This window comes from Lutra lutra, chromosome 6 (genome assembly GCF_902655055.1).
Source record: "Lutra lutra chromosome 6, mLutLut1.2, whole genome shotgun sequence".
NCBI classification, from domain to species: domain Eukaryota; kingdom Metazoa; phylum Chordata; class Mammalia; order Carnivora; family Mustelidae; genus Lutra; species Lutra lutra.
This window is the reverse complement of record NC_062283.1, coordinates 52,321,582-52,347,289: the sequence shown is the minus strand read 5'-3', so window position 1 is coordinate 52,347,289 and position 25,708 is coordinate 52,321,582. Positions and strand designations below refer to the sequence as shown.

At 39.8% G+C, this 25,708-nt stretch overlaps 1 protein-coding gene and 1 pseudogene across 5 annotated transcripts in view; one reads left to right on the top strand and one right to left on the bottom strand.

Annotated features, from left to right (window-relative positions):
• The window catches only part of LRRC1 (leucine rich repeat containing 1), a 130,070-nt gene that overhangs the window by 28,818 nt on the left and 75,544 nt on the right, over positions 1-25,708 (top strand). For 4 of the 5 annotated variants that reach the window (XM_047733943.1, XM_047733942.1, XM_047733944.1 and 1 more), the window contains one exon: positions 23,986-24,103. In XM_047733943.1, coding sequence (XP_047589899.1) covers positions 23,986-24,103 — 118 coding nt within the window. Of the gene's footprint in view, positions 1-173; positions 473-23,985; positions 24,104-25,708 lie in introns of those variants that run through there. The other variant, XM_047733946.1, reaches the window with a different exon arrangement.
• LOC125103345 (uncharacterized) lies at positions 12,773-12,888 on the bottom strand (annotated as a pseudogene).

Sequence of the window (25,708 nt, the reverse complement as noted above, 5' to 3'; positions counted from 1 at the left end):
ATATATGTGGTATATATGATTGTTTCCCTTCCCCCTCTTTTGAATGGGGCCAATCAAAAGTGCTTAGGCTTTGTCAGTGATTATTTTGAAATAAATTTATTACAGGAAATATAATTACTGCACTTGTCATGAATTGAAATACCACTTTCTCTTTGTTCCTACCCCAGCTGTATATTTCTAGGTCCTGTAAGAATAGCTCATCCACTGTTAAAATGTCAGGTGGCCAGTAAAGAGTACAGATCCTTGACAAGAAGAACATAGCAATCGAGGGAAGAAAATTGCAGAGGAGTTGGGGAGGATACAGCAATAGCAAAGGCTCCGATGCCAGAGAGAGACCAAAGAATGTGGTTAAAACTTGCCTCTTGAGTGTTCGAACAGATGGGGAACACTAAAATAAAGGCCCACGAAAAGCCAGAGAAAGCTCACTCATTCAAGTATACCCTTGGAATGGAAGAGGTCAAGGCAAAATCAGGTGAGGTTTATCCTATCAGTCTTTCTGTAGTCTGGAATGTTGTTGGTATTTCCATTATCCTCCTAAGTAATGACTTTGGGCAGTGAAAGCATGTCTTCCTCGAGGTTGCCAGGGAGGGCAAGTTTTCAGTGCTTGTAGGGTGGCCAGGCTGGTAGCCAGGTCCTACTAGATGCATGGACAGTGAAGCAGTTGATTCACATTTTGATTGTGGTTCGCTCAGGATTACCAGACAAATGGCCTCCTCCCTGTTGCTGGCAAAGTATTGAGATCTCCTTGACTGTAACTGAATTCTCCTTCCATTTTTTCCATTCTGGGTCCTGGTACCATATGGTTCTTCATAATGCAACGGAACAATGGTTTCATGGGGAATACATTTCTCTGTGGTGTCTTGTTCTTGTAGACATTTAACCCACATGTGTATTCCAGGGAGTTGTGAACTCATTCCCATCTGTAGGGAAGGCTGAGCCCAGTTAGGGGGTGAGCCTTTTAGGTGCTAGAAGCGGTGTTTGAGCAAACCCTATCATATGATGTGTCCTCTGGCTCTTCTAGCTCAGCCATCACAAAGACATGAAAATAGATTGTATGCTAGAATGCATCTCCCAAGTTCAAACTTTTAAGGTTTCCTGAACTCTCCATCTTCCCCGATCCTCATTAGGATCAGAGTTAAAGCAATGGTCATTTGTTCTCTGTCTGAGACATCTCGGCACTTAACTCAGAAATGTCTCTCCAACTCTCAATGTTCCCATCTAGGAGGCTTATTTTTAAAATTTAAAAATAGGGGGGGCACCTGGGTGGCTCAGTGGGTTAAGCCTCTGCCTTTCGGCTCGGGTCATGATCCCAGGGTTCTGGGATTTAGCTCCGTATCTGGCTCTCTGCTCAGCGGGGAGCCTGCTTTCCTTCCTCTCTCTCTGCCTGCCTCTCTGCCTACTTGTGATCTCTGTCTGTCAAATAAATAAATAAAAATCTTTAAAAAAAATTTAAAAATAGGACAAGGGGCTTCTATTAGCATAGAAAATATTAATAAGAATCAATTAAAATTCCATATTTAAAAATTCTTTATAACTCACAAGGAAGGATGCGAATCCTTCCATAAAGAGTATATTGCAGCATCTGTCCTCATGAAAAAGCCAAGTCAATGATGCTGTCTTGCCACACTCTTTTTTCCCTCCATCCAGTATTCAAGAAAAGTAGTGCTGTTTTTTTGCTACCTGACTTCGTCAATGTTTCCTCTTTTTCTCCAGGGGATGTGACATCATGTTCTGACTTGAATTTTGGATGCTGTCTTCTCACTCCAGATAATCTGTAGATTGCTTTGCTGCTTCTTGCAAATACTGGACTTGGTACTAGGTAATTGTAGGCCAAAGTGCATATCACAAACTGTTATCTAAGAACCTTGGAAAATTTTGAGTGGGAGGAGGAGACTATGGTAGGGAAATTGTGATTGTAGAATCTTAGGACTGTCCATCGGATTTATCAGTTTGCTTCGTAAAACCATACAAAGTAGTCCTCTGGGCTGTGCCTACACCCAGGGTTCACTGTATTCCCAGAGGACCCTGTCACATTTTAGCTCGGTTTATAGAGGAACATTTTTCTGACTTTAGTTTCCTGCCCCTGGGCCATACCAAACAACTCTCATCCTTTGACCGTGTGACAAGCCTTCGAATACTTAGAGGCCATTTGACATTCCCTGCAAATCTCTCCTGACCCACTTTCAGCTCTTCACAGGTTGTGACCAACTCTTCTCACTAGCTTTGCTGTTCTGGTGACTCTGTACTGAGCATGGTCTGGTATCCTGGCAAGTACTCACTTTTTCCTGGCAACCATACATGGAGAAGATGTGTGAAGTTTTCCTTACACTTTTGATTTGTGTGGTTTTTAGGAACACTTCATGGTGGTAGTAGGTTCCAAATCTTGAATATGTAATGGGGGAGGAATACACTTTAGTTGTAAAGTTTCATGGGTCTACACGGAGGAAGAAATGTTTGAAAAGTGACCAGGTTCTAAAATTTGGCTGCCTTGCCTTAAAAATGTACTTATATAGGAGCCTGCTAATTTGGGCAGCTGGTGGGTCCTCTTCGGCCGTGGAACCTGGACGCCATGTTAGGCTCAACCTCTCTTATTCAGCAAACTCTCTCTACTGCTGCCGTTTTGAAAATTAACACTGGGAATCGGCGGGCGAGTCTTTGGTGTGGAAAATAGGGAGTCTTATAAACACTATAGGTATGCTTTCTGTCCCTGGAGGTGTAGAAAGAGGATAAGTTCATAGTGGCTTTAGAAACAAAGAATTTTTTGGCCAAATAGCATTAGAAGTTGTACTGAGTCAGCTTTCAGAAAAAGAGCAGCAGTAGGTGGGGGATGGAAGACCTTTATGAAGAGGAAGGGAGCTGTGTTATTTGTTTATAAAAGCAGGTCTAGAATCATGTTTCCAGAACTTGGCTGCTCAACAGAATCACCTGGGGAACTTTATAAATGAAAGTGCATCAGCCCCAGTGCAGGCTCAAACTCTCTGAGGATGGAGTCTCAGAACCTGAGGCTTATGCTAAGAACCGGTTTGCTGGGGCAAGTGGGGGACAGGAGATAGCCCAGCTTTTAGGACCATAAACTGAATTGTCTTTAAGCTATTCTAAAAGTAGGACTTTTATATTTATAAATATGTTTTATATTTTATATTTTATTGATCTACTTTCTGGTTTCTTATGGTATATACTTTTTTATTGCCTATGTTTTTCCATTCTCCTTCTCTGGTTATTGCTGGCTTCTACCCCTTCGAGTAACTTCCTGGCTAACATCCTGAAGGATGTTTCAGGCAGAGGAAGGGCATGATCACAGTTGCCTTTCTTCTCCTTGCTCATCTGTTTTTCATCTGGGGCTGTCACTGCCGCCTGGTGACACTCTGCTGCATGTGCACATGTGTGTGTGCTCGGGTATGACCCCCACCCTCTCCCCCACAGGAGCTTCTTTGGCTAATTGCACCTTCCATCATGAAATTTTAATACCACAGATGTATTGTGAACCCAGACCATTGTCATAGGTAAGACTTTTAAAATACCCCACCGTTAATTGTCATCCTCTTGGGGACTATATCAGCCCTGTAATGAATGCATGGTTTAACCCTGGCTCTTCCTCAGGAAAGGCATACTTCGGTGATTCTTTTTTTTTTTTTTTTTTTCTTAAAGATTTTATTTATTTATTTGACAGACAGAGACCACAAGTAGGCAGAGTGGCAGGCAGAGAGAGAGAGAGAGGAGGAAGCAGGCTCCCCGCCAAGCAGAGAGCCCGATTCGGGGCTCGATCCCAGGACCCTAAGATCATGACCTGAGCCGAAGGCAGAGGCTTTAACCCACTGAGTCACCCAGGTGCCTCTACTTCGGTGATTCTAACATGCAGCCATGTTGGAGACCCAGTAGTCAAAGCCAGTGTTCCCAAAACTTACTTGATCAAAAGAGTTAACTGGGAGTGCTTGTTAAACTCTTGGATCCCCAAGCCCTTCATTCTGAAGATGGTGAATGAATAGGTCTGAGGTGGGGCCTAGGAATCCATGCTTAATAAATGCCCCAGTAATTATTAAAATTTGGACGGTTTGGTTCTCTCCATTCTGATGCAAAAGCCGCTCCTCCCTACCACCGCTCCCCCCCCCCCCCCCCCCCCCCCCCCCCCCGCCGTTTTCCTGACTCGAGATTGTGGGTGTGGGGCTAGTGTTGCTTACAGAGCATAGATAGGCTCTAAGTATCCTGAATTAGGATGTAGCATTCATTTTCTAGTAATATTTTAATAAAAAACAGCCAAAATAGTGTTAGGCCACTTCACCGGACAACCTCAGGTTGAGTATTTATTGTGTAGCTGAGCTGTAGTAGGTGTTCCGAGGGGCACGGTGGTGTGTGTAATACCCCGAAGGCTTATTCACCTAGTGGAGGAGCACAGACAAAATGTTCTGGAGGAATGGTTTGAATTTTGCCCGGGGGGTAGGGTAGAAAGGCTTCCGAGAGGGTGTAGCATTTTAAGGCTGAGTAAGATGTTGATAGCCAGAAAAGGGTGTTTGGAACATTGAAGGCTGATGCATAACAGGTGAGTCACTGGGGCCAGAAGTGGGGTGCACGGGTCTGTGGGTGTGGCAACTGACCTTAGAACGACCACGAGGGCAGTCGTGGGGCAGAAAGTAGACTGGACAGGACACTGGACTGGCAGCCAGAGAGGCTGCGTGCAGGTGTGGCCTCAGGGGCCGTGTTGCCTTTCTAAAGTTCAGTTCATAATGACTGATTGCTCACTGGCTGGTTCTTTGGTGGCATGACACAGAAGAAGGCACTTTATAAGTTGTCAAAACCTACAAAAACCTTGATGGTGGGTAATATAGAATATGCCCAGGTTAAGGGTTCCTTGAATAGGAGATTAAGAAGGAGTTTGTACTCTGTTCTGGGACTAGTGGACAGCCCTTGGAAACTTTTGAGAAGACACATTTATACTGGTATGGGTTGAGTAGACTTCTGGGCTCACTTGAAGGCTTAATCATGGCAAGTAATGTTGTTTCTATGCATATGGGTGTGCGTTCCTAGTTTCCCTCTGTGACCTACAAATGACTGTTTGGAACATAACCCAATTGAGAGTTGGAAGCTCTCTGTTTAAAGGCCAATGAAAAACAACACGGGTAATTGGTATCACCTGCTTTCCTTCCTTCCTTTTTCATAGTTAAAGACTGTTGGCACTGGAAAGGAAGCCCAGAGATCTAGTTGCAGGACCAGGACTGAAGGAGTCCTGCCTCAGGGCAGCCCCCTGCAGTGCCAAACCAGGCAGGCTACCCCCCAGGAGAGCTGGCAAGTTGAGCTGCGGGCTGCCCAGAAGTCTCTGATGCACACAGCATCTTCCTCGTGGTCGGACGTCCCAGACCTCCCTTCCCACCCTGTGTTCTGTTTGTGCCCAGGTCAGATCCACCTTGAGTCTTGACTTGCTTTGCACACTCTGGGTTACTGAGCTTCCCCGAAATCCATACAGCCCTTTCTTGTTTCAGTTTACTTTTCTGCTTTATTTTGTTTTTAATGATTTGATTATGATGAATGATTTGATGAAACAGTTGTTTTGAATTTACTTGCTGTGTTTGCATAGTAGCTTGAGTACTTGGTTGAATATGGGTTACTGGACTTGCTGGCTAGTACTTATGGTCTCTTCTTGAGGCGCTTTAAGCTTTGGGCCCCAGCCATCTAGCCATCTCTTGATTTATGTGTATAATGACTTTTTGTTTGTGGTCCTTCTCTCCTTTCGAAAATGAAAGAAGTCTAAAAAGAAAGAAGTCTAAAAAAAGTCTTGTATTGGCATGATTCTTGTTCAGCATTGAGCTCCATCCTAACCATACACTCCAAAGGCAGCAGGATGTATAATTGGATCTGAATGTCTTAGATTTGAAGAGTCTCACTAACTTGGATATAGAGGAGGGCGTGTGAATGTGGCGGCATAAGAGTAGTGGTAGCTTACATTTATTAAACATTTCTTGCATGTCAGGCACTGTTCTAAACGCTTAACCTACACTCACTCATGTAATTATCCCTACAGTTCTGTGTGAGAGAGATTATAGCTCTTATTACCCCCTTTTACAGATGAGGAAGCCGAGGCATGGAGAGGCAAAGCAACTCATTTGAACTCACACAGCCAACCAGTAAATCAGGGAATTGGGATTACAGACCTTGGATTCCATCGTGCTTCTTGGCCCTACTGTTTACAGTAGACAGGTGGACACACCTCTATAAACTGTAAATTCTCTGTGCTCCGGGTTCATTATTTGTGAAATTAAAGTGGTCACCTGGCTCAGAGTTAAAGGAGTAAGTGACATTATGTATGCAGACTAGTACCTGCCACCTTGGAAGCATTTCTCATTATTTGAGAGCTGCTTTTGTAAAAAGTAAAGTGTTGGAAAGTTTTTGAAATTAGACTTGTCGAAGTCTGCTCTCATAATGCAGCATTTTAATTTTAAATTGCTTTAATCCATGCATAGGAGATATTCTTTCTTCAAAGAAGTCCTTGATGAGTCATCCCTCAGGATTGCCAGACTGTGGAAGGTGCTTTCCAGGGAGAAAAGGGGACAGTGGTACCAGGTCAGGGCCAGCCCACATTGGTGCTGATGATATGGGATTGTGCGCCACAACACGGAAAAATGAGTTACAGGTATCTGGGTAGAAAGCTCGACTCAGCTGGGAACAGGAGGCTGGGCCAATAGCACAGAAGTCTGGGAACACAGAACTCCTCAGGATATTCTATGGAGCCGGGTTCATGGCATTTCATTTTGTCTGGATGCTTGGAGCTGTTGGTTATTTCCTGGAGGTCCAGGAACAGAAGGAAATCTGTTGTCCCTCATACTTTATTTTGGGATTCTTCATTTTCTTTAGGATTCCTACATTTCCTTTTTTTCTTGAATGTTTCTAAGCTGTTCTTGCTGATCTCATGTCACAGATTTCTGACTGAGAACTCCTGAGGGGGTGATGTTCTGAATGAATAAGTGCTTGGTTTGTGGTCTTCATCCCAGGGAACCAGCTGGTCAGCCATACAAGCTCACTGACAGAAAGTTTTTGAAGAGCTTCATCACAATGAAAGAACCGTGTCCTTAGATGGATGCTGTGGTTAGCAAGTGGAGTGGTTCCTTGTGTGGCCTACAGGCCACCATGTAGCACGGTGGTACATTCCTTTTTGTGTGTGTGTGTGTGTGTTGAGGTGTATATCCTTACATTAAATGAGCACCAGGAATGTCAGCTTGGCCTCTTACTAAGTTTGCTGGTAAACAGTAAAATAAAATTTAAAGAATGTCAGAAAGAGCAGCTTAAAGATGCAGCTCTGAGAGAGCTTTTCCTTTCCTCGCCACAAAGAAAGCAGACTTGTTAGGCTTTAGCATTTGATCAGAGATAACTGCAGACCATGGGAGTTGAGCAGAATCAGTTGGCACTAATGGTTTCTCTTGTTCCTTAAACAGTAGGGCGATTCAGAAAGTTTTCAAAATTAGGCCTTGTGTTTGTGGTTCTTCATCTGGATTAATATTAGAATTTAATATTTAGTTCAGTTTGTGGGGCGAAAATGTAGCGATCAGCATGAGCTCTGTTTTGTTTTTGCATAATTGTGAGTTGCTAGGGAGTCTACTCTCAGTTTTTTCCATCTTGCTTTTCACAAGTGTTTTGGTCAGCCAGTAGGAAACCGTGTGAATTTAGTGTGTGTGAGAAATTTAAATCAGAGAGGACTATTTTAACGATGCAAGGCTGCTCTTAGAAGAGCTATAAACACTTTGGAAGGCAAATATGTCTAGGTGGAGGGACACTCTTCTACTAAAATTACTTCATTACACAATTTTAATCTTAAAATGTGATTCTAGAAATGCCAAAATGTATGTGGTAGCTCATATGTATCTAGAATATGTAGAAAATGTTTTAGGGCAAGTAAAACCCTTCTCCACTATTAAATTCTGCAGTGATTATCATGTTTCTAAATGCCCGAATCTGGTTAGGGCCTAACAGTGACCTCTTAGCCTATGCAGAGATCAAGTCACACATTTAAATTATTTGGAGTCCCGTGAGACTTCAGTAGGTCTGCGTCTGATGCTTGGGTTATTTGTTCTTTTAATGTTAGCTATATTTTATGGCTTGGTGATACACTCCCGCCTCTTTTGGAAAAGTACCCTGGCAATTCCTTGAAACCCACTCTCCCAAATAAATATAGTAACATCCTGGTGGCTGCTGCAGGGCTCCCGTGTAAGCCATGCTGCTGTTGGTTGGAGACGGGTTCCTGGCTGCAGGAGGCCCAAATGCTGTATGTGCTAAGTGGTTAGTGAGATCCTTCCCCCAGCCCTTCAAGATCTCTTGATAAATAAATACACACTAAAGTGCTGTTAAATGTTGCCTTAGAAGATTATGGTCCATTCTTGAATGATCACACTCTGGTAACTCAGATTAATTTTTGAAATACCATGTCAGTGACTGAATCCCTCCATTTCTTTCTTGCTGTCTGGAAAGATCAAACGTTCGCTCGGGAGGGTGTCCATTTAATGTTCAGGAGACAAGAAACATTAACTCATGGGCAGTCCAAGATCATCTCTGCTTCCAAGGTAAGGGCGCATCGGTGTTGCCCATCTTTTTTCTTAGCTGAGGCTGGTACTTCAGAAGAACTACTTGTTGATCCACACGTTGGTGTATTTCCTGGGAAAATTCAGAAACAGTGTTCTCAACATTTCCCTGAATAATCCATTTTTTTTTAAGATTTTATTTATTTATTTGACAGAGATCACAAGTAGGCAGAGAGGGAGGAAGAGAGAGAGAGGAGAAAGCAGGCTCCCCGCTAAGCAGAGAGCCCAATGTGGGGCTTGATCCCAGGACCCTGGGATCATGACCTGAGCCGAAGGTAGAGTCTTAACCCACTGAGCCACCCAGCTGCCCCTGAATAATCCATTCTTATGAATGGATTCATAGGAACCTTTCAAAGGAATCTGATTCATAGGAATCTTTGATCTTCTTATTGGTATGGCGTGACTGACCATAAAACACCCTAGTTGACTTTTTAAAATTTAACCTGAAAGAGCATAACATGTAGTTTATGACAAGAGGCATTTATCCTTTTGTATCATTTTGTGCCTCATTTATTATGATTTTCACTTTTTCTTCTTTGTAGTTTAAGCCACTGGTTTTATGTCAGCTCCTCGATGTCTGTTGAAAGTAAGAACTACATCTTATTTGAACATCTTTTTTTGCACTTAAAAACTCTGTATCAGCTAGGCCTATTATGTATATATGTAGTGCTTATTAATGCTATTAGTGTGCATAAATTGTCTTGAATCCAAGATAGAACGTCCACTAAACACATTTTATTCCATTTGAGTCATGTAATGCTTTCCTGATACAATATATGAAAAATTCAACCTTATTGAATATCCTGTGCCAAAATATAAGGCCCCTTTTAATAAAACTTAATTTAATATTTCTTTGACTTCTTTTGGAAGAACTATTTCGGTATGTAAACTGGTTTCAAGTTTTGCTTGAAGTTACAGTTGGCTCAAGTTTGAAGGAAAAGCAACTCTTTCTTCAGATAAATAGAATCTTTGGCTTTCTATAATACAAAACATCAAGACATCAAAATGATCATAAATCATTGAGTTTAAGTTCTTTTTTTCCCCAGAAGATACACCTTTTTAAAGTAATTTTTGCCCAGAAACCAATATTGCACTGTATGTTAAGTACCTAGAGTTTAAACTATAATAAAGAGAGAAAGAAAGAAAGAAAGAAAGAAAGGTTTTTCCCTGAAATTCCTATTACATATAACCAAAATAGGAATTATACCATATATACAATTTTAAAATTCTTTTTGATAACCCTAGAACACATGTATTTGTATTATTCAATGTTCCTCAGACACATGACTTACACATTTTTTATTGAAGTATAATTAACATGCAGTATTATAGTTTCAGGTGTATAACGTACTGATTTGAGAGTTCTGTGCATTAGTTGGTGCTCACCATAGTTAGTGTAGTCACAATCTGTAACTGTACAACATTATTACTATATTATTGGCTATTCCCTGTGCTGTACTTTTCATCCCTGTGACTTATTTAGTTTAAAGCTGGAAGTTTGTACCTTTTTTTTTTTTAAAGATTTTATTTTTTTATTTGGCAGGCAGAGATTACAAGTAGGCAGAGAGGCAGGCAGAGAGAGAGGAGGAAACAGGCTCCCTGCCAAGCAGAGAGCCTGATGCGGGGCTCGATCCCAGGACCCTGGGATCATGACCGGAGCTGAAGGCAGAGGCTTTAACCCACTGAGCCACCCAGGCGCTCCAAGTTTGTACCTCTTAATTCCCATTATCTCTTTCACCCTTCCCTTGCCTACCTCCCCTCTGGCAACCACCAACTTGTTCTCTGTATTTAAAAGTTTGGTGGTTTTTTTTTGTTGTTGTTTGGTTGGTTTTTTCGATTCCGCATATAAGTGAAGTCATGTGGTGTTTGTCTTTCTCTGACTTACTTCACTTAGTATAATACCCTTTAGGTCCATCCATGTTGTTGTAATGACAAAAATCTTTCTTGTGGCTGAGAAATATTCCTCTGTGTGTGTGTGTGTGTGTACATGTACAACGTCGTCTTTATCCATTCATCTACCAGTAGACGATCAGGTTGCTTCCATACCTTGGCAATTGTAAATAATTCTGTAATAAACGTAGGGATACATATATTTTTTCAAATTAATGTTTTCATTTTCTTTGGGTAAATACCCAGTAGTAGGATTGCCGGATCATATGGTATTTATATTTTTAATTTATCGAGGAACCTCTGTGCAGTGGCTGCAGCAATTTACAATCCAGTAGCAGTGCACAAAGGTTCCTTTTTTTTCCCCCCACATCCTTGCCAACACTTGTTGCTTCTTATCTTCTTGATACTAGCCATCCTGACTGGTGTGGGGTGATATCTCATTGTGTTTTGGTGATCAGTGATGTTGAGCATCTTGTCATGTGACTGTTGGCCACCTGGATGTCTTTTTTGGGAAAATTTGTCTATATGCAGGTCCTCTGCCCATTTTTTAATCATATTTTTTAGTGTTGAGTTGTATAAGTTCTTTGTATGTTTTAGATATCAACCCTTTATCAGATACATTTTTGCAAACATCTTTCTCCATTCAATAGGTTGCCTTTTTGTTTTGTTGATGATTTCCTTTGCTGTGCAGAAGCTTTTTATTCTGGTATAGTTCCAGTAGAGAAATAAGATTTTTAATGGTCATATAATGGTTTATTGCTTGAATCTACCATCCTATGTTTAATCCTTCCCCTGTAGCATTTCACATTGATCCTTTTTCCCAACTTTGTCATATTTGACCCTTCTCTGTGCTGTGCTGGTCCTGCTCAATCCAAGTCTTGTCAAGGCTCCATTTGTGCCATCAGCGTGTCCTTCCATGTCCTTGGCTTGTCCCCTCACTCAGGTTCTCAGTAAAGTAGTGCTGCTCTAATTTATGCTACTTATAATATGTGCTGCTGAAGCAAGCACCTAATTCATCTTCATTTTGATAGAAGTTTTTCCTCTTTAAACCCTTGCAAATACCTCTGCCAGCTTTATCTACTCTTCTGGTCATAGCATAATAAATAAAACATTCCTGGCTTCATGATTTTCAAGGTGATTCACACCTGAGCTATTTTAATTGTTGGGGGTGGGTATTATGGTATTATGAATATCCTTAGGGCACTCATAACGTTTGTTAGGGTTCAGTAATGGTTATAGCTTAATGATGTATGAAAGCACCTCAAAAACATGGAAATACATTAACAAATGGGAGAACACAAAATTATTGGTGGAGCCCAGAAGACAGAAAAATTTGAAAGAGAAATATTTTAAGCAAGGTAAATGTAAACATCTTTATTGTAAATGTTCAAGTATACATCCTAGCACTCAGTGGGAAACTGATTTCCTTCTCTGAAATTTGATTTACCTGTGACCTTTAAGGGCCACATAAAGATAAGAGCCCACATTCTTCTCTTTGTTGTACAAAGAAAGGGTATCTGTGCTGCTGAATTGTGAACCAGTTAAAAAAATTTGTATTTTAAAACAGGAGACTTTTCTCCTGTGATATGTTTCATTTATTTGGACAAATAAGTGGGCAAGGAAATAGATTTCTTCCTGCTTTAGATTATAGAGGAAGTGGTTAGTTTTATTGAGGAGTTAAACCTTTATCTCATTTCGTATTTAGTATCTGTGACCTGGCCCATGTAATATTGCATGGATAGAAGCTTTCAATTTTGTGAATCAGTGTTTCAAATTCTTAAGTATTTGTGACTCTTTTGAATACCCTTGTAAGTTTATCTGAAAATGGTTTAAAAAGAAATTGGATTGCCAGTTGAATAGACAGTGTTGTTAGTCTTTTTTGAATTTTACCAAGACTGTCCTGGAGCTGGGTGATACCTTCCCCTGTGCCCCCAAACTGGACCAAGCCTTTTTTTCTTTCTATGCTCTTTTGCTATATCATATTATAAACTTGTTTCAGATTTCTGTCTCCTGCTTTCCATGTCTTTGTCAGTCTTCCCCTTGCCTCAGTCTTTATCTGCAGTTACTTGCCCTGCCCGTGATCCAAGAAGTGGATTCATTTTCTCATCTGTCCAGATTACTTTCCTTTTATGTCTCCTCTTTTGGCCCAGATCTCGTGGGCAGCAACACCACTTATGTGCTCTTACATGCTGCTTTCATTAGCGTGCTCTTTCCTTTCCCTTTCAACTCATTCATCAAGATGAAATACAGCATTGGCGCAGTTTAACTCCTTACCCTTTTCCAAGCCTGAACGCCCCTTTCCCCTGGCTTTGTTTTACTTAGCTAATGAAAATATAGTTTCCCAAATGTTTTTTGTCAGTTACCTGCACATTTTAATTAGCAGTAATTGGGCCTCAGATAAACCTCATTGGCTCTGATACTGCCACTGCGCAAAGCTATGTGAGCATTTTATTTGCTCTCTGAGCCTTCAATGTGATTGTGCTTTAGAATTTTCCTTAAAGAATGTTATTGACTAACAGTAGCAGCAGTGCTAGGGAAGCCGCTGAATGAGGTGGAAACCTCAGTTTTCTTATTTGTTAAGTGGAGATAAAATACTTAGCTTCCTTGGTCCCTGTAGGGATTCAACTACATGAGGTATCCTGGTACCCCTTGCTTAGTTTTTTATCACCAAAAGGGATTTCTTCTTCATTGATGTCTGCCAGTCCTGTGCATGGTTGGACATCTTTATTGAGCTATGACTTATACGCTGTACAGTGTACCCATTTAAAGTGCTTGATACTGTGGTTTTTAGTATATGCAGAGTTGTGCAGCCATTACCACAATTAATTTTAGAATGTCCTTGTCACCCCATACCCATTAGCAGTCATTCTCTGTTTGGTAGGCAACCACTAATCTACTTTTTGTAATTTTATGCATTTTTAACCTCATGCTTGTTGTGTTGTGTGCTAATAGGACTTTCATTTTTCTTAAAGTGCACTGAAGGTTATTTTGAAATGCAATCTTACAATTTTTAGAACTAAAAACCCTTCAATCATTTTATGCTCCCCCCCACCTTTTTTAAACAAGGGAACAAAGTGATTCACCTGGGGACATTCCCATTCCATAGCTCTTTACCAAAACACACACACACACACACACACACAGTCTTGTTAATGCTTCTTTCATCATTAGTTCTCCTTTTTGAGTGTCTGCTAGAACTCTTTCAAATTCAGATCCTAGATGTAAAATATGATTATTTGAACTCTCTGCTTCAGACAGCCAATCCTGTCACTATTCTGTGAATATTTCTTGGGTTTCTTCCTTTACCTGTAACTTTCTCATGACTCAAAAATCTTGGCCAAAGTTTGTACAATATATTGTTCTATTTTCTGTTTAAATTTTCTTTAAACAGTTGTTACTCTGTGATCCAGCATAGAAGTTTCTAGGATAATCTATCCAGTTTTTATGTTTTTCTGTGGCATCCCTGCGGCTCCTACTCACTTTATGGTAGACCATTTCATCTACCAGTTTTCTCCCATCATGCCTCTTTTCAATGTGATTTTTACTGCTTCTTTCATCTGCCGGTACAGACTAATTCTCCAGCCCCCTGAACGTGGCAGAAATGACAGCATGCATATTTCAAGGCCCCAAGAGTCCTTGCAGCCTCTTCCTTTGCCACCTTTGAGTTCTGCTTGGAGAGCTTCATGTAGAGAAGCCAGTGTATCACAAGGGAGAGGGCAGAGGCCATGTGGAGAACAGAGGTGCTCTGGCTAACAATTGGTACTAAATGCCGGACCATACGAGTCAGGCCAGGGTGGATCTTCAGCCTTTCTGACCTTCCAGCCGACGGTCAGGGTTGCATGAGTGAGCTCAGATGAAAGCAGCAGAGGAACTGCCCAGCCAACCTACAGAATGTGAGAAATTAAAAAAAAAATATCATTTTAGAATTTGCGATGGGTTGTTATGCAGCAGATGTTAACTGGTACATGTAGGTACCAGCATGGTGGCAACATTGAGATGATTAAAGAATGTAATCCCTATAAAGTCCTTAGTTTACGGCCAAGCACAGAGAATCCCTTAACAGAGGCCAGTCGCTTTATCATTTTGGCTGTAGCATGATCATTACTCCTGTTGCTTTTGGTCACTATGGTCGTTTTCTTTCTACTCTTCTCCAGGTATTATGTCATTCCTTTTCATTATCATTCACTATGATGAGCTAAAGAATTGGATGTCCTTGGTGCTAATTGTCTAGTATTTTCCTTCCTGATTAGTAAATAGTTTAAAACTTTCAGAACTATTCTACTATGAAATAAAACAAATATATAGCAAAGTGCACAAGGTGTAAATGTAACTTAAAACAAATTATGGAATGAATTCTTGTAACTGTCACTCAGGTTAAGACATTTAACATTGCTTGGACTCCAAAAGTCCATTACGTGTTCTTCCTGGTCACAGTCTTCTCCCTTATACCTACAGGTAGCCACTACCACTACCCCAATTTCACAGAAATCACTTCTTGGCTTTTATTTATAGTTTTTACCACCTCTGTGTGCATTTCCAAACAAAGTAGTTTAGTTTTCAGCTTTATATATATTGTGTATGTGTGTGTACACACACATACATGCATTTTTTTTTGGTGAAAACTTCATTTGCTGAATATTATTTCTAAGACTCCTTCCTATAATGACTAACAGTAAATAAGCTTTCATTTTGATTGCTATGTAGAATTTCATTTTAAGAATGTACCTCTCTGGGGGCACCTGGGTGGCTCAGTGGGTTAAAGCCTCTGCCTTTGGCTCGGGTCATGATCCCAGCATCTTCAAGCCCCACATTGGACTCTCTGCTCTGCAGAGAGCCTACTTCCCCCTCTCTCTCTGCCTGCCTCTCTGCCTACTTGTGATCTCTGTCTGTCAAAAAAAAAAAAAAAAAAAAAAAAAAAAAAAAAAAAAAGAATATACTTCTCTGTTAGATCTAATATCGATGAGTATTTGAGTTATTTATAGTTTTGGGCAATTATAAATAATTCTGTCAAGCACATTCTTTGAGGTATTCTGAAATAACATATGTGAAAATTTAAAAAAAGAAGTGTATACCTAGGAATAGAATTTCTGGGTAAGGAAGTTATAGTCACTTTTTTATAAATTTCACAAAAAAGAACAAATGATATACAGTGGACCCTTGAACAACATGATAATGGATTCGGGCTGCTACCCTTCACCCCTGAGGACAGTCAGAAATCTGCATATAACTTTGGCTACTCCAAAACTTAACTACTAATAGCCTACTGTTGAGGGGAAGACTTACCTATAATATAAATAATAAATTACCACCTATTTTGTATGTTCTATGTATTTCACACTGTATTCTTAGAATAATGTAAACTAGAGAAGATATTAGGAAAATCATAAGAGAAAATACATTTATAGTGCTATACCATATTTATTGAAAAATGCAGTTCAAACCTGTGTTGTTTAAGGGTTACCTCTATCCTGTAACAGGTGTTAATCTCTCTCAAGATTAGAACCATTGGTTTACCATAGCTTTGTCAAAGAAGTTGTCCAAAAAGGTAGTTCAGGTCAAAGGGTAAAGGAGTAGGAATGTGATGAGAGTTACGTAGAATGAAAAGGGGTGACCATTTAGTTGAAGCATTTGAATGCAGAAGGGAAATCTGTGAGTCATTTTGGTGTCATTATAGCTGGAATCAAACAATTTTTCAGGAGTTTAATAACATTCTTTATGCTGTTGTCCTCTAGGTGAATCTGTAACAATGCTTTATGTTTTCTTTACTCTGAGGATAAGTTTGGGCAATAGGGGGATAATTGACTCATCCTTGACCATATAGTAATTAAAAAGACATAGCTCTTTTAGGACTGAGATCTCCTATGTCCCTTTCTTTTTTTAATTTCTATTTAAATTCAGTATAGTTAACATATATTGTATTATTCGTTCCAGGGGTAGAATTTAGTGATTCATCAGTTGCATATAAACCCAGTACTCAGTATGTCAAATACCCACCTTAGTGCCATCACCCAATTACCCTATCCCCCCACCCACCTCCCTTCTAGTTTGTTTCCTAGAGTTCAAAGTCTCTTATGGTTTGCTTCCCTCTCTGTTTTTATCTTATTTTATTTTTCCTTCCCTTCCCCTGTTTTGTTTTGTTTTGTTTCTTAAATTCCACATATGAGTGAAATCAAATGGTATTTGTCTTTCTCTGACTGATTTTGCTTAGCATAATACCCTCTAGTTCCATCCATGTCATTGCAAATGGCAAGATTTCATTCTTGATGGCTCATATTCCACTGTATTTCTCTCTCTCTCTCACACACACACACACACACACACACACACACATACATATGTATATCAACAGATGAATGGATAAAGAAGTATATATGTATCCATTTATCCATTCATCTTTATCCATTCATCTGTTGACAGACAGATCTGGGCTCTTTCCATATTTTGGCTCTTGTGGACATTGCTGCTATAAACATTGGGGATGCAGGTGTCCCTTCGAATCACTGTGTTTGTATCCTCTGGGTAAATACCTGGTAGTGAAATTGCTGGGCCATATGGTAGCTCTATTTTTAACTTTCTGAGGAACCTCTATACTGTTTTCCAGAGTGACTGCACCAGCTTTCATTCCCACCAACAGTGTAGGGGGGTTCCCCTTTCTCCACATCTTTGCCAGCATCAGTTGTTTTCTGAGTTAATTTTAGCCATTCTGACTGGTGTGAGGTGGTGTCTAATTGTGGTTTTGATTTGTATTTCCCTGATGCCAAGGGATATGGAGCATTTTTTCATATGTCTGTTGGCCATTTGGAAATCTTTGGAGAAATGTCTATTCATGTCTTCTGCCCATTTCTTGACTGGATTTTTGTTCTTTGGGTGTTGAGTTTGATAAGTTCTTTATAGATTTTGGATACTAACCCTTTATCTGGTATGTCATTTGCAAATATCCTTCTCCCATTCCATAGGTTGCCTTTTAGTTTTATTAATTATTTCCTTTGCTGTGCAGAAACTTTATCTTGATGAAATCATAGTAGTTCATTTTTGCTTTTGTTTCCCTTGCCTTTGGAGACAGTGTGTAAGAAGAAGTTGCTGTGGCCAAGGTCATAGAGGTTGCTGCCTGTGTTCTGCTTGAAGATTTTGTTAGATTCCTGTCTCACAATTAGACCTTTCATCCATTTTGAGTCTATTTTTGTGTATGGTGTAAGAAAGTGGTCCAGTTTCATTCTTCTTCATGTGGCTATCCAGTTTACCCAGTACCATTTGTTGAAGAGACTACCTTTTTTTCTAGTGGATTTCCTTTCCTGCATTTTCAAAGATTAGTTGACCATAGAGTTGAGGGTCCATTTCTGGGCTCTCTGTTCAGTTTCCATTGATCTATGTGTCTGTTTTTGTGCCAGCACCATACTGTCTTGATGACAGCTTTGTAATAGAGCTTGAAGTCTGGAATTGTGATGCCACCAGCTTTGGTTTTCTTTTACGACATTCCTTTGGCTATTCAGAATCTTTTCTGGTTTCATATACATTTCAGGAATATTTTTTCCAGCTCTGTAAAAAAGCTGATGGTATTTTGATAGGGATTGCTTTGATTGTATAGATTGTTTTGGGTAGCATAGACATTTTAACAGTATTCTTCCAGTCATGAGCATGGAATGTTTTTCTGCTTCTTTATGTCTTCCTCAATTTCTTTCATGAATGTTTCTATACTTTTCTGAGTTCAGATCCTTTACTAACCTCTTTGGTTAGATTTATTCCTAGGCATCTTGTGGTTTTTGGTGCGGTTGTAAATGGAATTGATTCCTTGATTTCTCTTTCTTCAGCTTCATTGTTAGTGTATAGAAATGCAGCTGACTTCTGTGCATTGATTTTATATCCTTCCATACTGCTGAATTCCTATATCAGTTCTAGCAGTTTTTTGGTGAGTTTTTTTTTTTTTTAAAGATTTTATTTATTTATTTGTCAGAGAGAGAGAGGGAGAGAGAGCGAGCACAGGCAGATAGAATAGCAGGCAGAGGCAGAGGGAGAAGCAGGTTCCCTGACGAGCAAGGAGCCCGATGTGGGACTCGATCCCAGGACGCTGGAATCATGACCTGAGCCGAAGGCAGCTGCTTAACCAACTGAGCCACCCAGGCGTCCCTTTGGTGAGTCTTTTGAGTTTTCTACATACATTATCATGTCATCTGTGAAGAGTAAAATTTTGACTTCTTTGCCAGTTTGGGTGCCTTTTATTTCTTTCTGTTGTCTGATTGCTGAGGCTAGAATTTCTTGTACTGTGTGGAACAACAGTGGTGAGAGTGGACATCCTTTGTGTTTGTGACTTAGAAAAAGCTCTCTGCTTTTCACCATTGAGAATGATACTAGCTTTCATGTATTGCCTTTAGGATGTTGAGTATGTTCCCTCTAAACCTACTTTGTTGAGGGTTTTTATCAAGAATGGATGCTGTACCTTGTCATATACTTTTTCTGCATCTATTGAAAGGGTCACTTGTTTCTTATCCTTTCTTTTATTAATGTGATGTATGATATTGATTGATTTGTGAATGTTGAACCACCTCCGTAGCCCAGGAATACTCCTATGTCCCTTTCTAAGAAGAAGAAGGTCACCAACAGTCTACCAAAAGAGAGGGAAAAAGAATCTTGTCAGAAATGTGTACTGGGAAAAGGAAACGAGCTGTACAGCCAAATTAAAGACTCTGCATCTACTAAAAGCAAGGGTGGCTATAAGAAGGCTGTGGTGTGGCCTAACGAGCCAAGGCCGTTTGGGTTCCTTTGCATGTAATTGTACTCAGTGTCCTCTAAAGTGGGCCAGTGTGCTGTAATCAAACATGGTATAGTTGAAGAATGGTGTCTGTGTATTGCGTCACATGATCGCTCTGCGCTTGGCGCCCTGCCAAGACAGCTACGTGAATTGTTCTTCCTGTGCCCTGGCTAATGTCAAAGAGGAGGCAGAAGAGCTTAGATCTTGTTGGATTTTTTTTCACCCTGAGGACATTGAAAACCTGAGGATTTCATAAAGTTTCAGAGGCATTGTGTCCGTCTTGTAAGAAAATAGTTATAAAACATTTGGATGATGAATTAAGATCCCATCAGGGCAGTGAGGGAAGGTCTTAGGAATTACTGTTTTCATTTTGGGAACCTGTCAGATAGGGTCGTTTTATGTCTGGTATCTGCTTCCCAAGTTGAAGAAGGTAGTGTTTGTGACCGTCTCTTTGAGGGTGCTTTTAACATGCAGAACAAAACTTTAATTTGCCTGCTGTTATGATTTCTGCTGGCTCTGAGGATTTGTATGTTGTTGCCACAGTCGTAAAACATACTTATTATTCACTGCAGATCGAAGTACCTTAGTGACTTGATTTCTTGGATTATTTCTGAATGGTCCCTGAATGTATGGAATTGGTGATGTTTTTGTCCTGTTGCTATTATATCTTTCCTGGAAAATAAAGTGAGGTTTTCATGCTTGAGTAAACACATTGATGCATTATGAAACTGTCAGCCTCTTTGAACAATTGGCATAAGCTCAATTATTCAAATATGTGACTCTTTTGAATGGCTTTTGTGTCAGCTAATGCTTTCATACAACCAGCATCAAGAAACTTCAATACCTTTCTTAAGAAATTAAATCTCAACTGTATGATTAAAGAAATCCAAAGGATTAGTCCTTTCACGGAGCACTTTCATTATCATATACAGCTAATTGGTAGCATTCGTTTTCTGAGATTCATCATTTTATTTAAAAATATCTTTCTTTTTTGTTAAAAAATAAAGCTGTTTATGCATTTTCCTTATTACCTGAAACCACTTTTTTCTTGTGTTTCCTTCCTGTCAACGTGCACACATGCTTTTTTACATAATGTACCTGCATTTTTGTCTTTTTAAAATTATATTTGCATTCTAAGTCTTTTTCAAGTTATGTGGTCTTCATAGTAATCCTTTTTGTCACTTAGTATTGAATTATTTAATAACATGCTAACCATTTCCCTTCTTTGATATGTGTGTTTTCAAGTTTTTCATTTTTGTTGATAATGCAAAGACATCTTGTGCATTATAGCTTGTTTTTCTTATTTTCAATTATATTACAAGGACAGATGTTTAAAGTATCATTAAAATGTCAGTGAACTTGGGGTGCCTGGGTGGCTCAGTGGGTTAAAGACTCTGCCTTCGTCTCAGGTCATGATCCCAGGGTCCTGGGATTGAGCCCCACATCGGGCTCTCTGCCTGCCTCTGCCTACTTGTGATCTCTCTCTGTCAAATAAATAAATAAAATCTTAAAAAAAAAAAATGTCAGTGAACTTGAAAACTTATGTTCCATGTATTGCCTTATTGCTTCCCAAGTGTTGTTAGTGTCTTCTTTTTGATTATAGAAGTAAAAAGTCTCTTTTACAAAAAAAAAAAAAACCCAAACTGACATTTATTAATTGTTAGCATCTTTCAGAATTATTCATTTTGAGCAGCCTATAATCTTACAGAGACTTTTTCCTTTGTAAATTCAATTTCTGTTTTTAGCGAAGTAATATATGCAAATCACTTTTTTTTTTTTTTAATCCAATAAGCCTAGTGTGACAGGGAAGAAGAGTAGCCTCTTGCCTTCCCTGTCCCCACTCCAGTTTCTGGCTCTTGAGAACCCCCAGCTCTAAGCTCTTTCTACTGTTGTATGCCCCCACATTGCTAAGCTTGCTAATTTTAGTTTGATTTTTTTTCACTTTATAGTTATCTTTTGATTTCTTTCTATAGAAAATGAGACTTTAACACTTACGATTTCTTCTCTATCCTCGAAATATTGACGTAACACCAATTTTGTTTTTATCAATATGTAGCTATTAAAACATTACAACTAAATATTTTTCATAATCAGGTCTTAAATTTATATTGTGAATATGACTTCTCATACTTTATATTTTTCCTGAAATTAATAACTCCTACCTTTTTTGCTTACTTTGTTTCTTTTTTTTTTTTTTAAAGATTTTATTTATTTATTTGAGAGAGATCACAAATAGGCAGAGAGGCAGGCAGAGAGAGAGGGGAGGAAGCAGGCTCCCCGCTGAGCAGAGAGCCTGACGTGGGGCTTGATCCCAGGACCCTGGGAACATGACCTGAGCCGAAGGCAGAGGCTTTCACCCACTGAGCCACCCAAGTGCCCCTGTTTCTAATTTATCAATAAACAAATCTTCTTGATACTTTCAAACACATCAGATAATCCCAAAGATGTGTGTTTTGCCCCCAATAATCTTTCCTCTGGGAGCCTCCCTGTTTGCAGTGTGGACTGGTCCCTCCCAGGGCCTGCTACTCAGCCAACATCTTGGAAGTCCCTTCACTGTTCTATCATGGGAATTTCTTTTGTCTCTGTTTTGTTGATTCTCTGATTGCTGGATATCAGATCCTCCTCCTTTGAGAGTTATGCTCACATTTAATGGATTCCTGAGGGTGCAAGGAAGATACATTGTTTTAAAACCATGCATGTCTAAAAATGTCTTTATTTTGTCGTCGTTCTTGATTGATGGTTTTGTTGGATATGTAATTTTAGGTTGGAAATAATGTTTTCTTGTAATTTTGAAGGCATTGCTCCAAGGCCTTCTTACTTTCAAGGCTGCTGTGGAGTCCAGCACCTTTCTGATTCCAGTTCTTCATTATGACCCCCCACCTGACCCCCCTGGTCTCTGGAAGCTTTTGGAATCTTCTTATTTCTGGTATTCTGAATTGTTATATTTCTTGGTATTCTTCCATGTCTCTATCATTAATTTTATTGGCCATGTGGTGGACTTTTCCAAAACAGAAAATGCATGTTTTGAAGTCCCCTGTGCTCTCTTTTTGGAATAACTGTTAGTTGGATATCATACCTTGTGGACTGATCTCATGTCTTTTTCTCTCCCATATCTCTGTCTTGTAGTCTTTTTACCCTACTTTCTGAGGGATTTTGTTAATTTTATTTTTCACCTCTTTTATTGGATTCTTTTTTAATGCTACAGGTTTTTTTTTTTTTTAATTTTATTTCCAAAAGCTTATTATTTTGAAGCTTCCTTTTTATGGTATCATGTTGCTTCATTTTCTCTTATTTCTCTGAGGGTGTTACTTACATTTTTTAGTTGATGAAGTTTTTTTTTTTTTGCCTCCCACATCCTATTTCTTTCATATTTGAAGGGACATGGATAGTCTCGTGCATGTTAGGGGCTTTCCTCAAGTGTCTAGAGAACCTTGGCTTTGATTAAATGAAATATCCAGACACTTGAAAGGGGCGGTAGGGGCGTGGAGATGGTTGGAAGCTCTGTGTGCATGGGTGAGGCTTACAACCTGGAACTTCACATCTATAATTCACATCTACAGGGTCTGTTCTCATGCCTGGAAACTTGGCTGTGGGAAGAGGGTGGGATCTCACTGATCGGGCTTTGATCAGTCCCCCCCTTTTTTTTTTTTTTTAAAGATTTTATTTTCTCGACAGATCACAAGTAGGCAGAGAGGCAGGCAGAGAGTGAGAAGGGAGGAAGCAGGCTCCCTGCTGAGCAGAGAGCCCGATGCGGGGGCTTGATCCTAGAACCCTGGGATCATGACCTGAGCCGAAGGCAGAGGCTTTAACCCACTGAGCCACCCAGGCGCCCCGAGTCCCCCTATTTTTAGTAGGAGGCCTCATCCCTGCCCTAAGCTGTCCTTTAAAGTCAACTCTCCTAGAGAGGAAATTGCCACTCTCTTGCTTGGCTGTGCAGGGTAGAGAAGAAGATATGGGGACCCAACTGTTCTTTATATAAATTTTCAACCAGTTCTTCCTTCTCAGAGGTCACCTGGACCTAATTTCCTATTGACTTCTCACTCCACAGGCTTGAATTTCAGCTTTGTTTGGATTCTTTTGTTAGTTCCCATTTGTTCATCTGTTTTCTGGCTTCGAGGATTTTGTGGCATGTCTGGTGTACTTCTTGTCCCCTCTCATTTTTAATTGTCTTCATGCATTTATTTCATATTTTTATATTTTATTCATTTCTGTATTCTTTTAGTGTCATTTTAGTACACTTTTAAAAGGTGTGGGGAAAAAGGCGTGTGCTCAGTGTGCCACGGTTAATGGAAGTGTATGGTGCAGGCTCTGCTTTAGATTGGTCAAAAACAATTTTTTTCCCTTTACACATTTGTGGGATATTTATATATTTTCTGATGCACAGTAATTCTTATTAAAATGTCCTCTAAAATATTTTCTAATTTTTACATTTGTTTATTTAACACTGCAGATTTATTATCTGTTTCTAGAAGTAGAAAATGTGACCACCCACTGGATAGTTTAAAGGAGTAATTACCATTCTCATTGAGGTACTAACTCATTTTTTAAAACTTATAAGATAATTGTCGATTGATAGGAAGTTGCAAAAATAGCACAGAGACGTCCTTTGTGCCCAGTTTATCCCAGTGGTAGTATCTTTACATGACTGTTAAAATACCAAAATCAGGAAATTGATATTGGTACAATCCTCACTAGTTTTTAAAAGACATTCTTTTACATTTCATATTGGGCAGAAAGTTTACATTGCAAATATATATGAGATCCATGTGAAATTATTTTCTCTTTCAGCAATTTTTCCAGCTAGTCAAATTACGAAAGCTTGGACTTAGTGATAATGAAATTCAGCGGCTCCCTCCAGAAATAGCAAACTTCATGCAGCTGGTGGAACTTGATGTGTCTCGAAATGGTAAGAAAAAGATTCCACTTGAATTGTCCATTTGTCTCTCTTGGTGCTGGGCATGATTTTGAGTAAATATAGCTGGTTGAATGCTGTTGGACATGCTTTTTCTGATGGATATGGGAAAGCTATGTATAAATTTGGGGATGAAATTAATGGCATTATTGAATGGTTTAGTCAGCTTGTGGGTATTTACCAGAGGTATTTCATAACACAGTTTTTAGGTGATTTTCTCAAAGTAGGTTTAGTCTGATTTAGAGAAGGGACTGGTAGATAATATAACCCAACCACCTTGTTTTACTGAACATGACATTGAGAGCTGTTGGTGTGGTCATTTGTCCAGTGCTCAGAGGCTGCTGAGGTGAGGGGCAGCCGTCCTTGGGGAGTTTGGTTCCTCTGGCTGTGGCTCAGTGGCCTGGTACATGCCTGTGAGAATCTGTCTCCCCATAGTGAACAGAGCAGCTTGTTGTCCGGGCCTCTCTGTCAGTTTAATTATTTCTAACTGGGCCATTGGTGGTTCTGCTCACTTGAGTTTGTGTGGTGTATTTGTGAGTTTATTTTGATTTCCAGATTTCACGAGAATGAAGTACTTCCTTTTTTACTTGAACATTCTACTAGGTTTATAGTCTGTTTAGCCTTTCACTTTTGAATGGGTGCCCTGTTTTAACCTCGTGTATTATAGCCCCAACAGCACTCCTGGAGTGGACTGGTACCCCTGCCTGTCATGGCATACACGATTAATTACTTTCAGTTAAAACGGCAGCTCCCAGTGGTCCTGTCTTTAGTGATGGGGTTCAGTTCTCACAAAGACTGGTATAATTTCCTTGGGATAGGCCCCAGTGTGCTGTGAATTATTTATAGAAATGATGATCCTTTTCCTTCTCTCTCATATTACATACCTGTTTCATGTTTTGTTTTTGCTTCCCTACAAAAATCTACAAGTTTCTTCTCAGTGAATCTCAGGTCTTGATCTTTCATTCTCATGTCTTCCACAGAAAGTGCAAGGCTCAGACAGGGATTTTTTTTGGTGGGTCACTGTTCTAAGACAACAGTGATAATCAGTACTTGATAGAAAATGTGCTGAAGGAAAAATTACTTTACCTCCTACTTTTTTTTTTTTAAGATTTTATTTATTTATTTGACAGACAGAGATCACAAGTAGGCGGAGAGGCAGGCACAGAGAGAGAGAGGAGAAAGCAGGCTCCCTGCTGAGCAGAGAGCCCGATGCGAGGGGCTCAATCCCAGGACCCTGGGATCACGACCTGAGCCGAAGGTAGAGGCTTTAACCCACCGAGCCACCCAGGTGCCCCACCTTCTACATTTAACAGCTTTGAAATTTCTGTCATCTACCAGATCCCATTGGAATTGGAATTGGAAACGGTCTGTAGTCCAGGCTATATGTTCTTGACATAGGGTCTACTTTTATTTTTCTTGAGAATTATTTCTTAGTTTGAAGGTAATGGTAAAAGTAAAAAAATATATATTTTTTTAAATGAAAAATAAATTCACTTATTTAGTGTGTTTTGGAGTGACTTATTTGGTTGCAGAGGACCCAGATCTGCTTAGGTAGAGGTTATTGATTTTAAGGATGGGGGTGGAGCTAACATTCCAGAA